This window comes from Glycine soja, chromosome 2 (genome assembly GCF_004193775.1).
Source record: "Glycine soja cultivar W05 chromosome 2, ASM419377v2, whole genome shotgun sequence".
NCBI lineage: Eukaryota > Viridiplantae > Streptophyta > Magnoliopsida > Fabales > Fabaceae > Glycine > Glycine soja.
In genome coordinates this window covers 39,847,481-39,858,731 of record NC_041003.1, presented here as the reverse complement: position 1 = coordinate 39,858,731, position 11,251 = coordinate 39,847,481, and the positions used below count along the sequence as shown (strand labels likewise).

The 11,251-nt window shown below is 35.3% G+C and overlaps 1 protein-coding gene across 1 annotated transcript; it reads left to right on the top strand.

Moving 5' to 3' along the window:
- The first annotated feature begins 5,139 nt into the window (after positions 1-5,139).
- On the top strand, positions 5,140-5,676 carry LOC114376099. The gene has a single exon (XM_028334023.1). The coding sequence runs from the start codon at positions 5,140-5,142 to the stop codon at positions 5,674-5,676; it is 537 nt and encodes a 178-aa protein (XP_028189824.1).
- Positions 5,677-11,251: the final 5,575 nt, after the last annotated feature.

Here is an 11,251-nt window from a genome sequence, read left to right as displayed (position 1 = left end):
ATGTTCATATAGGTTTCCTTGAAGAAGAGTTGGTACATAGATAGCGGATGCTCTAAACACATGACGGGAGATGCATCGAAATTCACTCATATTTCTCCAAAGAAAAGTGGACATGTGACTTATGGCGACAACAATAAAGGTAGAATTCTTGGAGTTGGAAAAATAGGTAGGAATTCATCTACCTCCATTGAAAATGTTCTACTTGTTGAAGGTCTTAACCACAGTTTGCTAAGTGTCAGTCAATTATGTGATAAAGACTATCTAGTATTTTTTGATTCTCATCACTGTGTTATTGAAAACAAGCATGATAGGAATATAAAGCATATAAGCTATAGAACAAATAATGTTTACATGATAAATTTAGATAAAAAATAAAACCATGATCAATGTTTTCTTAGTTAAGATGATGATCCTTGGTTATGGCATAGAAGAATTGCCCATATAAACATGAAACATTTAAATAAATGAATTTCAAAAAATTTAGTTATTGGTTTACCAAAACTTAAATTTGAAAAAGATAGATTATGTTATGCATGTCGGAAAGGAAAACAAGTAAGGGTTTCTTTTAAATCAAAAAATATTGTGTCAACAACTCAACTCTCACAACTTTTGCATATGGATCTTTTTGGTCCCTCTAGAACTATGAGTTTTGGAGGAAACTATTATGCTCTTGTTATTGTTGATGATTACTCTAGATATACATGGACATTATTTCTCACTCATAAAAGTGATGCATTTCATGCATTCAAGAAACTTTCTAAAGTTATTCAAAATAAGATAAATCTTAAAATTGCATCTATCAGGAGTGATCATGGAGGAGAATTTGAAAATAAAGATTTTGAATCATTTTGTGATGAACATGGCATTGAACATAATTTTTCTGCACCCAAAACTCCTCAACAAAATGGAGTTTTTGAGAGGAAAAATAGATCCTTAGAAGAAATTGCTAGAACTTTACTAAATGATACATGTCTTCCAAAATATTTCTGGGCTGAAGCCGTAAATACTGCATGTTACATCATGAATAGAGCTTTAATAAGACCAATCTTGAAGAAAACTCCATATGAGTTATATAATGGAAGAAAACCAAACATTTCGCATCTTCATGTGTTTGGATGTAAATGTTTTGTGCTAAACAATGGTAAAGATAATTTAGGAAAGTTTGATGCTAAATTTGATGAAGGTATTTTTCTTGGCTATTCATTGCAAAGTAAAGCATTTAGAATATATAACAAAAGAACTATGATTATTGAAGAATTCATTCATGTTTCTTTTGATGAATCTAATGCAATTTTGCCAAGAAAAGATGTACTAGATGATATTTCAGAATCATTAGAAGAAATGCATATTCATAGAGAAGATCACAAAGGCAAAGGAGATGGAAATAATGAAGATTTTCACATTGATGAAATTAAAGCAAATGCTGATCTTCCATGAGAATGGAGAGCTTCTAGATATCATCATCTTGACAACATCATTGGTGATATATCAAAAGGGGTAACCACTAGACATTCTCTTAAAGATATTTGCAATAATATGGCTTTTGTTTCTATGATTGAACCTAAAAATTTGAAAGAAGTCATAATTGATGAACATTGGATAATAGCTATGCAGGAAGAGTTGAACCAATTTGAAAGAAATAATGTTTGAGAATTAGTTGAGAAACCTAAAAATTACCCAATTATAGGAACAAAATGGGTATTCAGAAACAAGTTAGATGAAAATGGCATAGTTATTAGAAATAAGGCTAGATTAGTAGCCAAAGGATACAATTGGGAAGAGGGGATAGACTATGAGGAAACATATGCTTCAGTTGCTAGATTAGAAGCCATAAGAATGTTATTAGCCTTTGCATCCATAGTGGATTTTAAACTTTATCAAATGGATGTAAAGAGTGCCTTTTTGAATGGCTTTATCCAAGAGGAAGTATATGTATATCAACCCACTGGTTTTGAAAACTCAGATAAGCCTAGTCATGTTTTTAAATTGAAAAAGGTTTTATATGGCTTAAAACAAGCCCCTAGGACTTGGTATGAACGTATGAGGAAGTTCCTATAAGAAAAGGATTTTTCTAGAGGTAAAGTAGATACTATTATCTTTATTAAGAAGAAGTTAAATGATATATTATTAGTTCAAATCTATGTTGATGATATTATCTTTGGATCCACTAATGACTCTTTATGCAAAGAATTCTCTCAAGATATGCAAAGTGAATTTAAAATGTCAATGATGGGAGAACTAAATTTCTTTCTTGGGTTGCAAATCAAGCAAACCAAGAATGGAATATTTGTCAATCAATCAAAATATTGCAAAGACTTGATTCACAGATTTGTGATGGAGAATGCTAAGCATATGGCTACACCAATGAGTACTACTTGTTATTTGGATAAAGATGAAACTGGTCAGTCAATAGACATTAAGAAATATCGAGGTATGATCGGATCACTTCTTTATTTATCTGCTAGCAGGCCTGATATAATGTTTAGTGTGTGTGTATGCGTGCTAGATTTCAATCAAATCTCAAAGAATCACATCTTAGTGCAGTTAAGAGAATTATAAGATATTTGTTAGGCACTATAAATATAGGATTATGGTATCCTAAAAATTCCACATGCAATTTAATAGGATATTCTAATTCTGATTTTGCCGGTTCTAAAACTAATAGAAAGAGCACAAGTGGAACTTGTCATTTCATTGGATCTGCTCTAGTTTCTTGGCATAGTAAGAAACAAAATAGTGTTACTTTATCCACTGCTGAGGCGGAATATATTTCAGCTGGCAGTTGTTGTGCTCAAATACTTTGGATGAAACAATAACTTTCTGATTATGGAATATCTCTTGATCATATTCCTATAAGATGTGATAACACGAGTGCTATAAATCTATCTAAGAATCCTGTTCAGCACTCAAGAACCAAACATATAGAGATAAGACATCATTTCTTGAGAGATCATGTTCAAAAGGGAGATTGTGTACTAGAATTCATTAATACAAAGAATCAGTTAGTTGATATCTTTACAAAACCTCTCCCTAAAAAAACATTCTTTGCAATTAGGAGAGAATTAGGTCTTTTAGATATCAATGATCTAGACAAATGGGTAACTCATTGAGCTTTATCCTCCTTATGTTCAATAGATTGTCTTTGAGTGTAGTTGTTAGTGTTATTAATAGTCATATTAATTGTTGTTTGTCTTTTAATAATTGTCCTTGATTACCTTTGTTTGAATTATTAATAGTAATATAAGTTATTGTGTATAGTTAACTAATTGTTAGATTGATTTGATTTGTTTGTGTTTGATGATTATTGATTGAATGTGTTTGATTGTGCTTGTTGATTGAATGCATTTGATTGTGCTTGATTATCATAGTAAAGTGTGTATTTGACTTAAGAATAGTTAGTTTTAGTTGAAAAAGCCTTGTTTAAGGGTCTGGTAATCGATTACCATTCCCTGTAATCGATTACCTTAGAACAACAAGGTTGTAATCGATTATAGAAGCCTGTAATCGATTACCAGTAGGCTTCAATAGTTACAGGGTACTCCTGTAATCGATTACAAGTGTCTGTAATCAATTACAAAACGTCCCTGTCTATAAATATATGTGTTTTCGTAGAACCTTCATTCTCCCTTTCCGTGTGACGGCACAAAACCTTCCCCAATCTTCAAATCTGCGTATCTCTCTCATTTCTTAACCAAATCGCTTTAAACAAAGTCCAATCTTCATCTTTTTCAATTCTCTTCCAAACCCACCGATCAAAATTAGCTGGAACACCTTCAAATGGCAGAATCATCAAAGAAGCGAAAGGGATCTTCCTCCACCACCACCGTTGCTGGTCACTGCCGCCAAGGAACCTCTGGAGACCCACCCGCACCAATTCCTCCATCTCTTTCATCTCCTCGATCATCCATATTATTTTCCTCAAATGATCAGCGTCAGAGGTACTACTCTCAATTCTATAATAGTCATTCTAAATCTTAAGTACCTTGACCTTGAATTTTTTGATGGAGAAACATTTGATTGTTACCAAGTGTTTCAAAATTCTGCTTTGGGGTGGCCGAACCAGTATAAAATCTAAGTTTGTATTCTCTCTTCCCTTAAATTTCTTTTATTTATTGTTATTTATCTTTTGCTTTAAAGAAGTTTATTTTTGAATTATCTTTTGAGTAATTCATATTAAGGGTGCATTGTTAATTCAAAAAAAGAATCAATTGTAATTGAAAATAATTTTTGTATCTTAATTCAACCCTTCTTCTTAAGATAACTGAGGTCACTTGTCCAACATTATTTACATTTAAAATTTATACAAATTACTTAATTAAAACTTGATTCTTATTATAAAAAAAAAAGTTTAAATAACACCTACAAAATTATACAGGATATAAATTATGTCCTTGAGTCGGAAACTAATATTCTTTTTACCTCTTATTTTTGTTAAATATAATATTAATACGAAATTGTTTATGTTGAGAATAAGTGATTAATCTTTGTCAAACATTATAATTACATATAAAATAAATATTTATCTCCTAACAAAATCTATTTAATATTCAAAACATTAACTACCATTCGAATTCAGATTTCTTTAGTTAAAAAACCCAATCTATAAAATAAATATTTATCTCCTAACAAAATCTATTTCATATTTAAAACATTAACTACCATTCGAATTCAGAATTCTTTGATGAAAAAACCCAATCTTATTAAACCAATACTTTTTTCCGTTGAACTACCAGTCCAATTTTTACAACATTTCTTTCACTACACCAAATTATAAATTCAAATTTTTTTCTACTAAAAAACTTAAAGTGCCGCACTGCAATAATAACACCCACATTTCCGAGGGAAAAAAAAACATCGTTTTCTGTCCAACTATCCATCCGCCACCTTTCAACCTCACCAGCAAACCGCAAACAACGCAGGCCATCTATCCATCTTCTCTTTTCCTCTTTCCTTTCCTTTTTCATTTTCTCTTAAAAAAAAATAAACCACCATTTCCCATTTCACCCTTTTGGTTTTTTTTTTTTCCCGTTTCGCGAGGAAACAAACGACAAAGCCCCAAGAACACCGCTCGCACAAAAGCAAGCAACAACAACGTTGTCGTGTGTTTATTTTATTTTTACTTTTTTCGTCACGAAGACGATGGGTCTAAGCAAGCTCGGAACCGCAATAACGGCGATAACGGCCGTTACTCTGGTGTTTCTGTTCATGGAGATCGTTTACGTGCTGTGGCAACGCCGTCAGAGGCTCCGTCCGCGCGTGCGCGTGGAGCCGCAGGAGGCTTCGCCCCAGTGTTCTTCCACCTCGTCTTCTCCAAGTGACGATGATGACGTGGAGCTCGAAATCGAACAGCACGTGATGAAGTGGCAGCAGTGTCTTAACGGTAACGGTAACGGCCCCTCCAGGGTGCTCTTCACCATCAAGGAGGAAGAGAGAGAAGAGGTTGACTCCGATAACGGCAACGACAATGGTTTGTCCGAGGAGTGTAACAAGAGTGCGCGTGCGTGGTTGGATCATGAGCGCGTGGCAGCGGTGGTGGACGAGGTTGTGGTCGTGGTTGAGGAGTTGTTGTTATTGAACGAAACGACGACGCCGTGTGCTTCGCCTCCGTACTACACACCCTACGCTTCGCCGAGTCGTGAAGAGTGTCGTAAAGATTTAAACGACAGTAATGGATGAGTCGTTTTACACTCTGTTACTATTATCGCCTACACTCCTATGTAATGAAAAGCTATTACTATTAACATTGAAATTTTAGAATGTTAAGATTGTGTTAGATTTATATTAAATTAGATTACATTAGATTTTTAGATCAGGGAATGAATTAAAGGATCCAATGCGTGGAAGAGGAAGGGAAAGTTTGTGCAAAAACAGGAAATTAAAGTGCTTACTACTAAGTGTGTTTGAATTCGTCATTGATTAATATTTTAATATTATTACCAGCATTCATTATTTTTCTACAAATTCAAAGCAATTAATTGGTACGAGAGGAGAGAACCGGGGATGTTAAATATTGTTACTACTACCAAATTATTTTAATTTCTCTGTAAATTAAATGCGGACTCAGCCGTTTAGTACGTCCTTCAATTTTGTATTTTTTTTTTCTCTTTTTACCTGGTGGAGTATATTTTTTAACTGATACATCTCAAATATTGGATGAAATTAGGGTACAAGGATCTGATTATAAATAGGAGAAAATTTGATAGACCCAAGTGAGATATGTAGAACATAAGAAAACCAAAATTAACAATCAATATATATATATATATATATATATATATATATATATATATATATATATATATATATGAGGACTAAAACTGCAACTATTTCTTCTAGCTGTGTTACTATTTTGCGGATTTTTTGAGTTAAAGAGTGACACAACTGAACGGTCACGTTCTTCTTGTTTTTTCTTTCTCTCTCGATCCATTCGTTGCCCTTTAGCATCCGACGCTTTTTCTTTTCCTTTTTTTGGATTTTGTTTTTGTTTTTTAGTTTAAAATGTTTTTTAGAATTACGACATCTGTTTTCGATTTAAAGAATCCTAATACTATCTAATTCCTTGCGAGTAAGTGGGCCTCGGCCTCATCTTTTTGGGCTTCCAAACACTGATTTTAAGGAGTCACTATTGGTCCATTGGTAATTAGTCTTTGGCCCCTATCAATGGGTTGGAACTTTTTATATTCCAAAAGGTAAAATTATAGTTTTGGTCCTCCTATTTTGTTTCAGTTTCGGATGTGGTTTTCCTATAATTTTATTCACAAATTTGGTCCCCCATTTTTGTAAATCGCTGCAATGTTGGTCCGGGACGTCCCAATTCACGTTGATCGTTAGCCTCAGTTAGCCTCAAACGTTGATTGACACGTGTCAACGTCTGATTGATTGGATGGAAAAACTTGGTTTTTTTTACCCTGCTGTGATGTGGTAAAAATTTAGTGACACTAAGGGACCAATTCAAAAAGGTTTTTTTGAATTAACCCTAACCCTAAAATCATTGGAAGCATAGTCCCGAAAAACCGCAAACCTCAAACGTTATCGTGAAGCAGTCGCCGTGGGTGAAGGTGCTTGAATTTGGGTGAAGGTGGTTGAAGAGTCACTGTTGATCCTAGGAAGATGGACGGGGATTATGTTTTCAAGTAAGTTATTTTATTTGTGGGTTTGTTTGTGGAAGTGGTCCACATAGTTTAGGGTTTTGTTTTGTGTTTGTGCATGCCCGTCAAGGAAGTGGTTTTGGTTAATTTGTGTGGTGGTTGTGTGTTTGTTTGTTTGTGTGGGGTTTGTTGATGGTTAAATTGTGAGTAAAGTTTTATTTATTTGTGCTGAGGTGTCGAGGTCGACAAAGGTTTATTTGTTTTATTGTGTTGTTATGTTCCGTTGGAGGTGTGGTCCCGACCAAATTTGTTTTTGTTGTGGTGGACCCTTGTTGTTGTTTAACCGGAAACATGAATGCTTGTTTTGTTGTTGTCGTTGTGGTCCCCATTTTGGGTTTTATTTTTGTTATGTTTTGAAAAGCTTTGTTGGTGATGTTGTTTTTATTAATTTTTTGGGCTTTGTTGTGGTGGACCCTTGTTGTTGTTTAACCGGAAACATGAATGCTTGTTTTTTTGTTGTCGTTGTGGTCCCTATTTTGGGTTTTATTTTTGTTATGTTTTGAAAAGCTTTGTTGGTGATGTTGTTTTTATTAATTTTTTGGGCTTTGTTGTCGTTCGCGTTTTTGCAGGCCAACTGAAGAACAAACAGTGAGGTTAAAGATTCACCATGGAGGGATGTTTATTTATAATCCATCCACTGCGTATGTCAATGGAGAAATCGTTGAAGAGGAATGGGGTTGGGATGTGGATACTATGTCATACATTGACTTGACGAAGGTCATTAAGTCTATTAGCTACAATGCATTCAAGTGCTTATGGTACAGACACCCCAAAAAGACACTTTGGAGAGGGTTGAAGCCACTGAATGGTGACTCTAATATTTTACAATTGGCTGAAGATGTTGTTGGGTTTGATGTGGTGGAAGTGTATGTGGAAGATGGGGTGATTGACAGATGTGATAAAAAGTTGGATGATGTTGAGGGAGATGAAGTTGTTGTAATTGATGGAGTTGTGGAGGGTGAGGTTCAAGTGGAGGCTGAGGTTGAAGTGGAGGTGTATGTGGAAGATGGGGTGATTGACAGATGTGATAAAAAGTTGGATGATGTTGAGGGAGATGAAGTTGTTGTAATTGATGGAGTTGTGGAGGCTGAGGTTCAAGTGGAGGCTGAGGTTCAAGCGGAGGCTAAGGTTGAAGTGGAGGGTGAGGTTCAAGTGGAGGCTGAGGTTGAAGTGGAGGGTCAGGTTCAGCTTGATGATGAAGGTTTGGTTGAGGTTGAGGTGCAGGTTCAAGAGGAGGCTGGTGGTATGGGTGACATGGAGGTTGTTGTTGAGTGTTTGGATGATATTCATGTTGGGGTTGACACAGTTGATGATGATTTGGGGTCTGACGAAAGTGATGAGGATTATATTGGGGATGAGGAAGATGATGATGATGATGATTCCAACGACTGTAGTGAAGATTCAGTTAGTGATTTTGAATAAAACTCTGAATGGACAACATGGTTGGAGTCTGAAACATTTAGTCAAAGTACTGAGGCCACTTTTGATCCTAATAAACTGAACTCAAGAAATTCTGATTTGGCTTATGAAACTGAAAATTCTAATGAGTTGGATACTCCAGTTGGAAGTGAAGATGAAGGTCCCCCAAAAGTTAGATATCCTCATTTTAAGGTAACTGAAAATGATGAAGATGTGAAGTTTGAAGTTGGGCTGCAATTCAGTGGTAAGAAACAAATTCTAGAGGCTGTGAAGACCTTTGCTATTATGTCTAAGAAGAATTTAAAGATTAAAAAAAATGACAAAAGGAAAGTGACTGTAATCTGTAAACAAAAGGATTGTCCCTTCTACTTACGGGTGAGCAAGTCTATGCAAGCCACTTATTGGCAGGTAGTCTCATTCCAAAATGAGCATTGTTGCTTTAGAACTTTCAGAAACAGTCAGGCTACACCTGAGTGGGTTTCAAAAAGGTTGATGTCATTATTAATGCATAGTCCCAACATGAGGCTAAAAGCATTAGTTGCTTTTGCTTTAGAAAAGTAAGGATTCAGATTAAGTATGGATCAGGCATACAAAGCAAAGGTTAAAGTAATGGAAAAAATTGAAGGTGCAACCAGAGATCAGTATAAACATTTAAGAAGTTATGCTGCATAGCTACTAGATTAAAACAAAAACAACACTGTGAAGATCAAGTGTGATTTAAGTTCGCATGGTCCAGTTTTTGAACGTATGTATGTATGCCTAGAGGCTTGTAAGAGTGCATTTGTAACAACTTGCAGGCCGTTGATAAGATTGGATGGTTGCTTTCTAAAAGGAGAATTTGGTGGGCAATTGTTGACTGCAGTAGGTAAAGATGGAAACAATCAAATGTTTCCTATTGCCTATGGTATAGTGGAATCTGAAAATTATTCATCTTGAAAGTGGTTTGTTGATCTGTTGATAGCTGACCTAGATGGTATTTAGGAGGAATCTTGGGCTTTCATTTCTGACCAGCAGAAGGTAAATATTTAATTGGAACTAATATCAATTGTGTCTTTCATTTAATTGGTCCACTGTTTTTTGCAGGGTTTGGTTGAGGTAATCAAAGAGCTTGGTGAAAACATAGAACATCGCCTGTGTGTCAAACATTTGTATGGTAACTAGAAGAAGAAGTATCCAGGAGCACACATGAAAAAGTTGATGTGGATGGAAGCTCAGGCAACAACTACCCCTGACTGGGAAAAAGCCATCTTGCAGATTAAAAATTATGATGAAGAAGCTTGGAATGATCTGCAAAAGTTAAACCCTACTTGTTGGACAAGGTCTGCTTTTAAGGTAAACACAAAGTGTGATTTGCAAGTAAATAACATGTGTGAGGCATTCAATAATGTAATAATGGAGTACAGACATAAGCCAATTATTACACTATTGGAGGGAATTCGATTTTACATAAGTTCTAGAATTGTGAAGTTGAGGACTACCCTGATGAGGTATGAGGGGTCAATCTATCCTAAAATTCAGCTAATCATGGAAATGAATAAAAAAGCATGTGAACCATGGCGGGCACATTAGTGTGGTGATGTTGATCTGTCTTTGTTTGAGGTGTCAAAGGGCATGGAAAAATATGTTGTCAATCTTAAACAACAGACATGTTCTTGTAGAAAGTGGGAGTTAACTGGAATTCCATGCACTCATTCCATAGCATGCATGTGGATCAATGGTGTTGAACCAGAACTCAGTGTCAACTCTTATTACAGGTGTTGTTTTATGTAATTTCTTGCAGTCATGTTATTATTTTTTTACCATGGTTTTTTAATTTGAATATGTCTACTTGTTGCATTTGGCAAGAAGTCTACTGTGCTGACCACATATTCATTTATTGTGTACCCATGCAATGGACCCAACTTATGGCCTCCTCTACAGATACCAGTGATGCTTCCACCTGTCATGAGGAGAGCTCCTGGAAGACCAAAGAAAACAAGGAACAAGAAAAATGACAAGTCTACCAAGAAGCCCTACTTGCCAAGTCAGTCAAGATCAGTAGTGTGTAAAAATTGTAAGGCAATTGGACACAACAGAAGGAAATGTAAAGGAAAGACATCTGCAGATAGGACCATTCCAAAAGGGGGAAATAAGGTACTTTTCAGTTGCATAAGTGCTGTAAATATCATTTATCACAGATTCTAATTACATTCACCATTCTTATGATTTTAGTTATACATTTTGACAGAACTTAAAGAGACACATGTCCCACCCCTGTTGTAGCAAAGAAACAAAACATTGGTCCAAGCACAAGTCAGACCCCATCTGCAGGACATCAACGAGGTGACAACACCAGTGAAACACAACAATCACAAATTAGCTAAGGGACCAGCCAAGGACAGATTCGGCACAACAATGTTTTACCTGCCTTGTTTTTTGGGTGTAATTAATTTAGGAACCTAGTTCTGTCTGAATGTTTAATTCAGAGGCTTTGTAATGCACTCTTTAACTTGTTACCAGTTGCTATAACTAAGCAACCACAATATGAAACAATGTTTTATTGCAATGTTAAATCTGCCTTGTTTTTTGCAAATATGGTGACTTTATGGGTGCCTTATTGAATTTAGGTAGTTTGTGTTGTTAGAATTTTGGCAGAAAGCAAGTTTACAGTTGTATTATATGATCACCTTCATTAGGCCCTGAAC